Source organism: Apteryx mantelli, chromosome Z (genome assembly GCF_036417845.1).
Source record: "Apteryx mantelli isolate bAptMan1 chromosome Z, bAptMan1.hap1, whole genome shotgun sequence".
Classification (NCBI taxonomy): domain Eukaryota; kingdom Metazoa; phylum Chordata; class Aves; order Apterygiformes; family Apterygidae; genus Apteryx; species Apteryx mantelli.
In genome coordinates, this window is record NC_090020.1 from 7,966,622 (window position 1) to 7,980,124 (window position 13,503).

Genomic DNA, 13,503 nt, shown 5'->3' on the forward strand with positions numbered 1-13,503 from the left:
GCGCGGCATGAAAAGTTCAACCCTGTCCCGGGCGCGCGGGGAAATTAAAGAAACTCTTTATGGCCGCGTTGCGCTCGAGCAACCTTGGGTCGGGGGCTTGTTTGTTTGTTTGTCTGTCTGTTTGTTTTCGCTTAGGGGCTCGGCCGCTCCGCGCTTCCATCATCAGCGCTTCGAGGAGCGAAGCAAGCTCCGCAGGCAGATTAGGAGGAAAAAAGGAAAAAGAAGGAAAAAAGGGGGAAAAGAAAGGAAAAAAGAAGAAAGGAAAAAAGAGGGAAAGAAAGGAGAAAGAAAGGGAAAAGAAAAAGAAGGAAAAGAAAAAGAAAGGGGAAAGGGGTAAGAAAGAGAAAAGGGGGGGAAGAAAGGGAAAGGGGGGAAGAAAGGGAAAAGGGGGGAAGAGAGGGAAAAGGGGGGAAGAGAGGAAATAGAAAGGAAAAAGGAAAAAGGAAAGGAAAAAGAAAAGAGGAAAAAAATAAAGAAAAAGGAAAAAGGAACAAATAAAAAGAAAAAGGAAAAAGTGAAAGGGAAAAGAGAAAGGGAAAGGGAAAAGAAAAAAGGAAAGGGGAAAAGGGAAAAAGAAAAAAGGGAAAAAGGGGAAAAGAAAAAAGGAAAAAAAGAGAGAAAGGCGCCGCGCTGCACCCAGGCGTCGGGCGCGGCGGCGGCAGCGGCGGGTCCGCGCGGGTCCGCCGTCGCCGCGCTGCCCGCTGCCCGCTGCCCGCCCGGCCGCGGCGGCGCGGCTCACCTGGGCGGCCATCACCCGCTGCCGCTCGGCGATGAGGCTGCACTTCTTGCACTGGCAGTCCCGCCACATGCAGAACCGCTTGTGCCCCTTCAGCGGCGACGAGTAGCCGTGGTTGCGGCAGCGGGCGCACTTGGGCAGCCGCGGCGACTTCTTCCCGCCGCCGGCGCCGCCGGCCCCCGGCGCGGCCGCCATGAGCGCCGCCGCCTTGCCGAAGCCGCCCGCCCTGCCGCCGGGCGCCGGCGCCTCGGGGGGCTTGCCGAAGGCGGCCGAGTCGCTGGGCATGGCGGCGGCCGGGCGCGGCGCCGCTCTGCCCCGTCGCCTCCCGTCGCGCCCCGTCGGCTCCGGTGGCGCCTTTTGGCGGGCGGCGGCCGCCCGGCCTCGCCCCTCCCGCCGCAGCCCGCGGCCCCGCTCGCCGCCCGCCCGCCCCCTGCGCCGGGGCAGAGCGGGGCACGGGCAGGGACACGGGCAGGGACACGGGCAGGGGCAGCGGCAGGGGCAGGGCCCCCCCCGCCGCCCCGCACCCAGCGCCCCGGGGGCCGCGGCCCGGCCGCCCCGGCGCCCGCCCCGCTGCCGCCGCGCCTCGCCGCCCGCCGCGGGCCTCGAGGGCTGCCCGGCCGCGAGAGCCCCGCGAGGCCCAGCGCGCCTCGCCTCCGCCCGCTCCAGCTCGCCCCGCGCCGCCGCCGCCGCCGCCGCCGGGTCCGCGTGGCGGAGGGCCGCGACGGCGCCACGGCGCAGCGACGCCATCGAGGCGCGCGCGCTGCTTACAGGCGAAGCCGGCGCGGCGCGTGTCGTGCGTCTGGCTCCTTGCCAGGCCGAGTGCCCTGCTGAGGGATCGCGCCACGCTGAGCGTCGGCAGACGGGTATAAACACACCGAGGCCCGAACAAACACGCGAGCGGAGGCGACCTGCGCGCCTATGGCGAGGGAGGCCGCGGCGGCGGCGTTTTACGTGCTTACAACCGGTACGCTCTGCGGCGGCGAAGTGGAAGGTGCTTTTCCCTTCTCTTTCCACGTGGGCTCCCCTTGCCGTTTGGCGCCGTGTGATTTACAGAGCCGTGCAACTTCTACAGACATTATTTACAACATTAATAACTCCTCTGTTACACCTTTAAATCTTCCCGGGCTCCGCTTCAGATGACACTATCTTCACTCCGAAACAAAACTATTAAATTACACCTCAATCTAAGATGAATGACAACTGTCAAATGAGTGACTCAACAGAGGTGAAGCAGAAAGCGTGTGAGATTATGTGAGGCTGATTTATAAAGATTGCATAAAGATTTCTATAACCCCAGCTTCATGACTCAGCATATCAGATGGTAATAAGTTACAGTAGGTAGAAATTTATTACTACTAGAAGAAGCCAAAGAAAGCTTCTCCCTCTTCTAGATCAGCTATCTCCCAGCTAATTCTGTTAAGGCTAAGTCTCCCTGCTGGTAAATAATCAATACATATCCCAGCCGGAAGAAAGCCTCAGTTCATTTTCGCTTGACGCTTTGCATTAACATTCACAGAATATGTTTTTAAAACTTTACTTCGTGGTAGAACTTCAGAAACATTTATATGGCTTGCCATCCTCCAGAGATTGCACATTTTAAGACCCTGCTGTAAAACCTCAGTCTCCAACATTAAAACAGTCCTCAACAGTGAGGCACCGGCAGCAAAAGCCGAAGCCAGGTAAGTCAGTCAGGACGACAGGAGAATCATTCAACTGGGAGTGAAAGAAACTTTTCACTTACTTCACTTTATTGGGGTTGCCATTTCTGAGGTCAGTACTTGCACATAATTAAAAAAAAAAGGAAAACACCATTTTTAGTGGGACAAAAGCACAATTTAGACTGTAAAACAAATGATGTATATTACTAGTGTTTAGGTGTGCTTACCTTCCTATATTGAAATGCTAAATTCATTCCCCCCCCCACTCCCCCACCCCACCTCTCAAACCAGGAAAGAACTTCTTGACTTGTAGGAGCACTGGTCAGGCCCTGAAGCTGTCATCAATGTGCAAGTTGATATGGAAAGCGAATTTGAAAGCTCCAGCTTGTGAAATCTTGTGCATGGTTGAGCCCTGGGAGGGATGTTTTCAGGTGCCCAGATGCAAATTGCCTTGAAGTCTATCTATATGCTCCCATTGACTAGAGAGACCAAAGGATCAAGGACTAGATACAATTGAAAAAGGAGAAGATGGCAGAAAATAAGAGGTGACAGGAAGGAGGCTAAATCTAAAGGACAAGAGACACAAATTAAGAAAACCAAACTGAGTTATGAAAAGGTAGGAAAAGAAAGAGCAGATAAGAAATGTCAGTGGGAGGGGGAAGAGAAAAAAAGAAAGCAGTAAGAAGTTCCAAAAAGCACGCTAATTCATCTGTCTTTCACACAAGCAGTATTTACCACTCCTGTTTTTCAGGCTAAGTGCACAGGTTTCTTCTATCCATAATGTTGCGGAACCTATTGGTGAGGAACGAAATACTGAAGTTGTTAAGTACTAATGTGCTATTCTGTATTGGGAATGAATGCAACCCAAATAGCCAGATGCCTCCTGAATGCAAGCGGGCAGTCTGTCCTTTAACTGTGAATTGCTTTGTTTTTGTTAGTTCAAGTCACACTTTGAATACACTTTAATGTGTTATCAGGTTTGTCTCAATTTTTTTTTAAACTGATATTTGGCAAGTTTTAAAGAACGTTATTGGACTGACTGCCAGTGGAGTTATGCAGGAATAGGAGCTGGTTATTGACTGTCTGCAATTCTAACACATGAGAACAGTATCAGTGCAAATCTTCAGGAAATCACAGTCGCTCATTTAATGTAAATCTGGATGCCTGTAATGTGAATCTGACAGTGTTATCAGTGACTAAACATTTCTGCTATTTACTGGCACCACTGGAAAAAAAAACTAATTAATGTTTCTGGTGAACAAGCAAGAGAGGAGTCCAAGGGCCAAGAGAGGGCGCAATTCTGACTGCCTTGCCTGGGAAGCAGGACTTTTGGTGTCACACAAGTCAGCAGGGCAGGGTGCATTCAGTCTCTTGCAGGGCTTCCCCCCCCAAAAAAAAAAAAAAAAAAAAAGTTTGGAGACTGACCATCCTCTTAGCTTCTAGGGAGAACTCTTCGTGTGGGAGTTGGGAACAGATCGTATTCCTCTTGGCCGTTCTGTGACTAAACCCAGGGCTCTTCATTCCAACACTGTTCCAAAAACTCGGTGAATTTCTTAAATTCATACGCTGAGTCCTACTGGAAGTCTCTGCTGAACGAAGTAACTTACTATTTTATTTACAATAGCTGGAAAAAAAGAGAGCAATAGCCCACAGATTGGCTGTGAAGGAATTTCTCCCTTTCCCACCACTCCTCACTGAGGCCTCAGACTTTGTGCCTCAGCAGCATAAGCATTTGTGCACACGCTGCCCCCGTGATCACCTCTGTGCTGTGGCCCGGCAAACAAGGGCTACATACACCCTGGAGCAAAATACTGCAGACCCATTCAACATCCTTTTCCATCACCCACACCTCTCTTCACGTGAGTTAGGATGTGCATGTTATTCTCCACATCCCAGTCTTGTGAATGGCCAGTATCTCTGCTGAATCTGATTCTTTTTACCAATTTTGTGCAGATAGCAAATCATAGGTTTTTTTTTTTGCCCCCTCTCTTCACAATAGGTCTTTCTGACTGTCCCAGGTCACCTTATAGACCATGTCACCTGTCCTGCTTATGGCCTCACAGCAGAGCACAGGAGCAGGAGTGGTAAGAGACAGAAGACAAAGCATGCACAACTGCTGGATGGCATTGTTTGAGAACATCAACATATCCATAAGCACTTTTTAGTACGTTTAGAACAAAATATCAAAGGCAACCAGGGGGAGTCAAGCTGTTTTTTTCAGCACGCAAAGGAGGGAAATGGTCCCAGGACATTCACTTGAGACGCTGACAGTGGCAGGATATTCTTGTGCTCCGGAAAAACTCCTCAAACCTCACTGCTAGTCCGTGTCTTTGGCTTTGGATGTCTTAGCTGCCATATAACCATCAAGTCAGCAGAATAAATAGAGGTATACAAATACCCACATCTCCATATTAGAGCTATGCTAGTCCACACATGGCATTACTCACGTGAGTAATCTGCTTGATATCAGCAGAATGGCCTGTGTGTGTAGCTTCCCATGCAAAAGTAAGTATTTGCTGGAATAACAAACACGTGTGCGACAACTAAACCAATTGAAAAGATACTTCAGGAAAAATCCAGCAGGTGGCATAAATAAGCCATGCATTTTTTTTGTAGTTTCACTTGCATACTAGCACGCCTCTCTTCCCTGTTTCATTCGTTCATTATTGCCTCTAGTTTATTCCTTATGTTGAACCTTCTTTAACTTATAAGAAAGCAGAAGTTTTGTCCACTGGCTCTTCAAACACAACTCCACAGACAAGGTTTTGTATTCCAGGTGGAGAATTATCTTTATACTTTCTGGCAGCATATAACTATTTGTTTGTCTCTTCCTGTATACATATTTGACTTCCTGTATTCAGATTTTGCTGCTAGTACAGTCTGCACAACAACAGCTGAAGGCTGAGACACAACAATGATGCAGGCGCTGGATCATCTCTCGTATGAGAAGGGGCTGAGAGAGCTGGGGCTCTACAGCCTGGAGAAGAGAAGGCTCAGGGAGGATCTTATCAATGTTTATAAATATCTGATGGGAAGGTGTAAAGACAACAGGGCCAGACTCTTCTTAGCGGTGCTCAGTGACAGGACAGGAGGCACTGAGCACAAATTAAAACACAGGAATTTCTACTGGAACATAAGAAAACACTTTTTTACTGTGGGGGTGGTTGAAAACTGGCACAGGTTGCCCAAAGAGGTTGTGGAGTCTCCATCCTTGGAGATATTCAAAAGCTGTCCGTATGTGCTCCTGGGCAACCTGCTCTAGGTGACCCTGCTTGAGGAAACGGGTTGAAGCAGATGATCTCCAGAGGTCCCTTCCAACCTCAACTGTTCTGTGATTCTCTGAAGGTTCCTTCTCAGAACAGGCAGATCTAAACCCAAGCCTTGTATTAAAATGCCCCATATTTAGAGGAGTTTCAAATCAGGCAGGGCACAGGCCCTTTAGTAGGGTGTTGGGATTAGCAGTATTACTCAAGAACAATGAAATCCGATAATCCACTGATGGCTTTTGCTGTGAGTTCATATAATCAAGATAAAGCTTTCATTCAAACATAAGCTCCCAAGAGCTTCCTTCTTACCCTGCTCCCCAAAAAATGCTTCTGCGTAACATTCTACGGTGTCTCGCAGTTGCTCATTTGTACACCCACTGATCAGTTTTTCCATGGTTAGAGAAAGCTCACTGTTGCACTTGTGTTTCTGAGGTCATGGGGCCTTCAAGCATAGGGGCTCCAGTGTTCTAGCAGTCCTCCTCTCCTCAAGCTCCTTTTCCTTCTCCGTCGTAGTGTCAAGGATTCGTGTTCACTGAGCAAGCAGCTGAAGCACTCTATGGCCTTACAGCCACTCAGCTGTTTGCCTCTTTTGCTCTGTGAGAGTTCGGAGAGTCCCTGAGGAGATGGCCCACAGCTTCCAATGCGTGAGCTAGGGGAGTCTCGCTGTGCATCCGTCTGAAATGCTGCTGTCCCCAGCTCTGCCTGCAGATGCCACTGGCTGGTGGTGGGGCAAGACGTGCGCGCTCATGTTTCACCCCACTCAGTTCAGTCTCTTTTGGGGCAAACCCTTGCCCGTTGGCAGGTTAAGACATGACACCCAGCCTGGACACCCGTCTCCAAAGGGAACGGCACGAACCGTTTCTCAGATCAGAGGACAGGCCTGCCACAGCAGGGAACGTATCTGAACAGCCGCAGAAGGTGGAGTTTCATTCCCACTCGCTGCTTTCTGCTTCTCTCCTGACATTTTGGAAAGGGAGCTGCCGCATCAGTAACTTCAGATGAGCCACAGCTGGGAAGAGCCACCAGAGATACTTGTCTGAGCAAACACACATTTGTTAGCAACATGCACATTAATCAGAGTCTAAAATTTAGCAATCCAAATGTCTGGGTTGTGGTTAAAGGTATTTATGTAAAAATCAACAAAAGCCTGTCTGTAACAACAGGTTCTCCCCCTTCTCCTTCCTTTCTGTAAGCCCAGCCAACAATGTTGGCCCAGAGCACTTCATAAAAACAGAATTCACTGGAAACAAAAATCACTGTGAGATTATGCCAAGCACAGGGCAAAACCAAAGCAGTTTTCAAATACAATGAAGCAAATAAAAGGGAAATATTCTTGTTTAAAAAATGTAGATGTTTGTCACCTGCTTGTCTCTGCTGACACTAGTTTTGCTAGTAACAGGGATAAAGAAAAGAAAAAAAATCATTTCTTTCATTAAACACCTACATTCTCTTTTTCCATTTTCTCCATATAAGTCTGAAGCATTTCATTGCAGATTTAAAGGCTGAAGCATAAGCATATGGTCCTGTGCTGTCAGAATCCTTGGAAATTTCAGTTGTTGCTAATAATTGACTTTGGATACCTATTTGGAAGGATTATTAAGTCTGACTTATAAAATAGAAGTAAAAAGCAAGTATAGGGAAACCACCAGATTGCTTCTTCTCAGTCTTCATTGTTCATTTTAGGCACACTTAAAAAATTAATTGGATCAGTGACTTAGAACATCATTGAAGATTCTTGCATGACTCATTAAACTGACATTTCTAACATTTGTAATTCACTCTGTAAGAATGATAGAATCATATAACCAATCTATATGTTTGAGGTCTTTCATCAGAGCAGGACTATCGCAGAGTATGCCCTTAGTTTTGAATATCATCATCAATTCAGCTCTAAGACATCTGTAATAGAGCTGAATTTGATAGACTGCCAGAGTGTGACAAACTAAGCTCCAGCCTCTTAAAATAGGCTACACAATTAATTGCTACTTTTTTTATTTATGGTCTTTAATCTCTTATTGGATACAGTTGACTTCCCACTTCATTGAGCAAGCCCATTGGTATTTAAAGGAACAAATAGATCATTTCAAATTATAAAACACTTGCTTTATTACCTACATTTTTTTCAGTTGTGCAAGTTCTAATTATTTTACATTTTGATCTTAAATAACCTAAAACTGATGGAGTTCCAAGTTTCTAAGGGATGGTTCAGAGTATTTTTCTGGGGTAACTGAAGGGGCAGTTTTTGCTGTGTTGATTTATTGACTGCCCAATATATTAATTATTTGTGCATGATTCTTTGTTGCTCTTAATTTGCATACTTGATTGAAACAAATGCATTGTTATAAGAGCTCTTTGTGAATCTGTGTTTTCTTATTTTTTATTTAACCCTGAATAAATAGGTTTTCACAAAATGTTTTGCTCTCAGAGGACCACACTTCATTCTGACTGGCTTCCCATTAAAATCAGTCAGTGTAGCACATGTGTCTGGATGCAGAATTGCATGCTGCTTTTTCCAGATGTCTCCGATTCACATTTCTTCCCACTTCCCTGGTGAAGTCTCTCAGATCCACCGAGCAGGCACTGGAGATAGGGGTAGGGGGCTGCAGAATTGCCTCCAGATGAAGCTGAGGTGCTTCAACTGTTTTATTCAAATGATTGTTATTTAGTCACTCATGCTGCGAGAAGACTTGGTGCACGCTGCCAACCTTTCCACATTTTCCTATGCTGAGAAAAGGGGTTTCTTCTTCCCTGTCATCCTCGCGGTCTTCCCCTGCCGCTTCTCCATCTCACACCGTGCTCTCTCATCTCACATCACCTCCCTGGATGCCCCGAGCTATCAGATGGGTCACGGTTGACCCTCAAAAACTGGACAGAATGTTGTGTTAAGTCTACCCCATCCTCAAAGCTCATCCCTTCCCGTGGCCCCGTTTTCCCTACTGAGAATCAGGGATCAGGAGAGCCAGAGCTGTCAAACAGGGCTTTGGACAGCACCACAAAGGTAAGAGTAATCAGAGCACTTAGACAGCAGGTTTCCTTCCTTAGGTAACGGTTTCCTTCTGTTGCTTGTATGCCAGTCAGCGGTGTCAGGGTTGACGATCTCTGCACATCTTATATGCACATTGGCTAATTAGTAATTGAGCTTCTCTAAATCTATTGGCCAGAAGGTGCCAAGGAAGATGACACCTTGTTACAAATGATTTCAGCTGCCCGACTATTACTTTTATTTAGGCTGGCTTTGTCTAGACTGGGGACTCCTTGTCAGGTGATGGGAACATTGTGTGGAAACTAATCAGACAGGCATTTCAATTTTCTATCATCCCTTTGCAGACAGTCTCTTGCAGATGCCAGAATAAAGGTATTCTGGGCCCAGGTCTGTAATCTCAGCTAGAAGTTCATGCAGATATTCCAGTTGCCCAAATAAAATCTATTTAAATACCCTCAGAGTTTGAAACTGCAACAGATACACCAGGTAAGGTTGAGAATAAACAGTAGCTTTGCTGCAGGGTAGCTTAAGCTATTATTTTCTCTTACCTGTTTTCAGAAACAATAGCATGGATCTCGCCTTTCTAATACTGGAAAGCAGCTTCCATGAATTCATAATAATGACTCCTTAGAAGATCATTCATTAGTTACCTGAAGGTAAGTAGAGTACAGCTCAAAAATTGCCCAAATACCAGTTTACACAACAGATCATAACTCCTCTCTGTAGGATTCACTGTGCTCTATCGGCTAAACAATACATACTTTAAAAACCTGCCTGGATGTCTACTTACCTGATAGCCCATCAGCCAGGAGATGTTCTGGTCCACTGGGTGGAGCGCACATACTTTAAGCAGCTCCCAGTAGCTATTTATTCTTATATAGTCCAGTGAGATTACTTCTATCATTTATTTTTTTCAAAGCAAACTCCAGAAATAAAATGAAAATTAAACCCTTATTTTGTTTTAAAAAGTCCTCATCCTGTAGAATCATGACATCCCATTTATTAAGATAGGAGCTATTATGGAGTCTGGCAATGTTGTTACAAAGAATATCCCCCATTTACCTTTTGTTTTTTTTTTCTTTTCAAAGAAGGGCTCTAAAATCATTACTATTATTATTAAGTATTAAGGGCACCACCTGACCAGCTGCACAATGAGCACTAACAAAAAGCCAGTCCTATCAAGGCTCACAAAATAACTGATGCCCCAGACCAAGTCCTCTGAGGTCACATCATTAATCATAGTTTGTAAGTGGATCAATGGAGGTGAAGGTGATAGAGGGAGATCGTGTTAGTTCCTGCACTGGAATTCAGGAGTGTCCTGGGCTCAAAATGCTAGTTAATGCAATCCTCCTTCCGGCAGGGAGCTGGAGGAGCGACTTTCACACACTTGGTTATGTTTTGATTTAATCAAAGCAGTGGGAAAGACAGCTTCATTAAGATGAGGGACTCATTAGTTTACTCACAGTCAGCAGTGCTGGAAAGAGATACAGGAGGAAGAGATGGAAGTGAGTCACATGTTTTCCCCGCAAATTTGGATTCATGCTTTCCCCGAAGCCTGGGTTAAAGCCAAGGCTAAATTTCCACATGCTCTCTTGTCTCCTCCCTTGCCCCCCGCAACATCTCACGGAAAAGACACACGGCCGTTCAGGACTGTAATTTAGGCGTGTTTGTGCTGTATTGTATTTAACATTGCGTTCTACACACTCAGCTCTGCACGGCCACAGAAGATGATCAAGTTTGCTGCCTGTGAAAGGCAATCGGCTATTTTAGCTACTTACAGGCAGTTAGTGTTAAATTTCAAATAAAAGTCTTTGGGGTAGCTGTTTTCCCAGTTTAGTTGTTTTTGTGTTGGAGCAGCGTGTCCAGTCCGGTTTGTTTCATGCCCCCCAGTAGCACTTGCCAGCAGGGAGATTCCCTAGACAGGCCCATGGTCAAAAGCTTCTTTTCCCTATTTCTGTCTACTTTTGAAGAATGCCTTTCCTTGCAGGACTGAAGAGAATGCTTTGCAGACTTTTCTGCAGCCGGAAGAAAGTTTTTGCCTTGGTCCTCAGCTGCTATGAATGAGGGCATGTGGCCCTTTTCATCTGGTTACTGGGTGGGCCTTCACGTGTCCATCACACTTTAGCTGGCAATGGCACACCTGAACCTGAGAAATATGTCTCCCTCACCAGCCTGCGTGGCAGGTAACGCAAACACCCTGGGATTGTTGGCATTCTCAAGAAAATCATCCTGTTATGTGAGGAAAACCTTGAGGTCCTGGAGCAGAGGTAGTTCTCAGAGCCCGTCTTTTCCTGGACAGCCTTCCTAATGTCTCCTGCTCTTGGGTAGACCAGCTCCTCAAAAGTAAAAAAAATACCATCGCTACAGATTTCCTAGAAGGTAATATCAGGCTCCTAAGCTTCTTCCATGATGACCTGGTAGAAGAGCTGTAGGGACTTCTGAGTTTAGCACAGGGCTGCATGAAAAAGCTCCCTTCTCTGTCAATGGAGGCTACATTTCTTTTAGCTGTTGTTTTACAACACTAGTCATTCCTTCCAAAGGCAACGCTAAGACATGGGCTACGGCATTTTTCCAGCTGCTAGTCTCAGATCTCAGGAGAATATTGCTAGGCTTCCTTGTAAGCAGAAAACCTGGGGACAAGCATTGAAAGTAGTGGGTTTCAAAGTTAAGTTATAGAAAATATGTATTTAAGAACAGGACTTTGCGTATGCCAGCTCATACATACAGGCTCCGAAATGTCAGCAGTTGAATGAGGCTTTAAAAAAAGTTAAAAAATAAGTGAAACAATACTGGAATACTAGCAAGTACGGCAACTGCCCTGTGAGAGGCCAGGTTTGTTCTCTAAAAGTGCTTGCAGTAGTATGGGATTTATCCTGTCTGTAGGCGTCTCCCTGCTCCACAAAGAAGTAGCCGGTGCGGTAGGGGCAGCTGGGGAGGAGAACCAGCAGGGAGCATCCAGGACCTTCCTTGCGGGTTGTTCAGGCTGAAGAAGAGATCAAAAAGTCCTTCACTATGGAAACGAGCTGGATATTTTGTTCACACAGCTTAAAGGAGGGATATAATTTCTTTTCTGTAGTATGTTTTCAGGGATGCACAAATACATGTGACCATTTTCATGTATCTACATGTGTCTCCTATTCCTGACCCAGTCCTGAATAAATGCTGATGTTATATCAGGACCAGAACATGAAATGACCTTGTGTCACAATACACAGAGATGCTGACAAGCTCACGTTTATTTAAAAACTGATCCAGCCTTACCAAGCACTAAAACCCAGTTTTTACAGAGCTAACCTGAGACACTTTCTCACTTTTAGCTGTATCTCTTTGCTTTATTTCCCCTTTGCAAATCATCTGTGCTGCTCGTTATTTCAGTAGTCACATACTGCAGTATGTTTTACCTTCCTTACTTCCAGAACTTGTCTCTTAAAAAAGCGAAAGCATCCATGTAAACTTCTACCTTAACTTCAACTTGCAGCTTGTTAACAACCGTGGCTGATTAGGTGTATGGTGGTGGCACTTGGATCTGTCTTTCTGGGGACACACTGGCCAAAAACCCAGTTGCATTACACCTTCCAAGGTCCATGTGAAGTGGCCAGAAAACCCTCCCAGACCATTTTTGCTTTCATCATTTGCTTAATTCACTCTCAGACAAGTTCTCTTTCAGCGTTACAGCTTTCTAGCTTTCTCCCACTCCCACCAACTTGCATTATTTTTCCTCAGTTGTTTTTTAGTCTATTTTTCTAAACCAAATCTCATTTTATTATCAGCCCATGTTTCTAATCTCTCTCTCAATCTCTTTGTGCAGCTGCTCGGCTCACAATCCTCCCAAATCAGTATCCACTGCAGAAGGCATTAATGTGCTTCTTGCCTCTCCTGCCAAGTTAGTCATGTAGATTAAATCACCACAATAAAGGGCCTCTGAGCAGATACCTGTGGTTGGTCTGGAAAATTCTCATGATAAATTTACAAGAATGACTGCAGTTTAGGGGAAGGCCATTTCCTGGGCCAGCTCCTGCCTGATCACATCTCCCCAGTACCAAGGGGCTACAACTGGCTGGCCTGTAGGTCTCACCTGCCTCTGGGACTGAGAGAAGTTGTTCCTCTGGCCCCAGAAGATGCCCAGGAGCTATGCAGGGACACCACAGTATGACTGCCATAGACAGCAAGTGTTTTTTTTTTTCCCTGAAAGAGTGATGTGATACTAAGGCCAAGAACTACAAGAGGATCTTTAATAATCTGCCTCTTCACCATGGCATGCAAAAAAAAATGACTTATCTTTAGATCAGTGAAGTTAATGTGGCTGCATGAGGAATGACTGTAATATTGAGGGAACATGAGCTAGTCTTTCATTTCTGTGTCTAGCCAAAGCTCCTCAGGAAGAACGCAGCAAGGGCTATTTCTACAACTGTGGCTAACGCCATTAAGTGGGGAGCTGAAGAAAAATATTACCTGTATATCTCCCAGAAATGTCCCTTTGCTACTTGCATTCAGATCTGCACTCTACAGCTCATATAAAAGCATGTGCACTGCTTTTATAATGCAAATAATAATGAAAATATAATGAAAAATGAAAATGAAATGAAAATATAATGAAAAAATGCTACCCCTTATATTATCTGGGAAATAATTATGCAAATGGTCATAGTGGTGTCTAGAAGACATGGAGAGTGACTCCTGCTATTCATGGCAGAATTTATTTAATAATACACTGCATAATGATGCCCTTATTTGCAGGTGTTTACTGTAGAGGCCTTTGAAGGGCACTTTTATATTGTAAGGATTATTTAAAAGGCAATTTAACTTTGTTGTTGCTGGCTGCGCTGGTTAGCCAATGACCATGGGCAAAGAGTGCCACTC

General features: G+C 45.7%; 1 protein-coding gene across 1 annotated transcript in view; it reads right to left on the bottom strand.

The window, feature by feature from the left end:
• The window catches only part of DMRT1 (doublesex and mab-3 related transcription factor 1), a 59,845-nt gene extending 58,824 nt beyond the window's left edge, over positions 1-1,021 (bottom strand). Inside the window, exon 1 of the mRNA XM_067315700.1 lies at positions 740-1,021. Coding sequence (XP_067171801.1) covers positions 740-1,021 — 282 coding nt within the window. The remainder of the gene's footprint in view (positions 1-739) is intronic.
• Between the last annotated feature and the right edge of the window lie 12,482 nt (positions 1,022-13,503).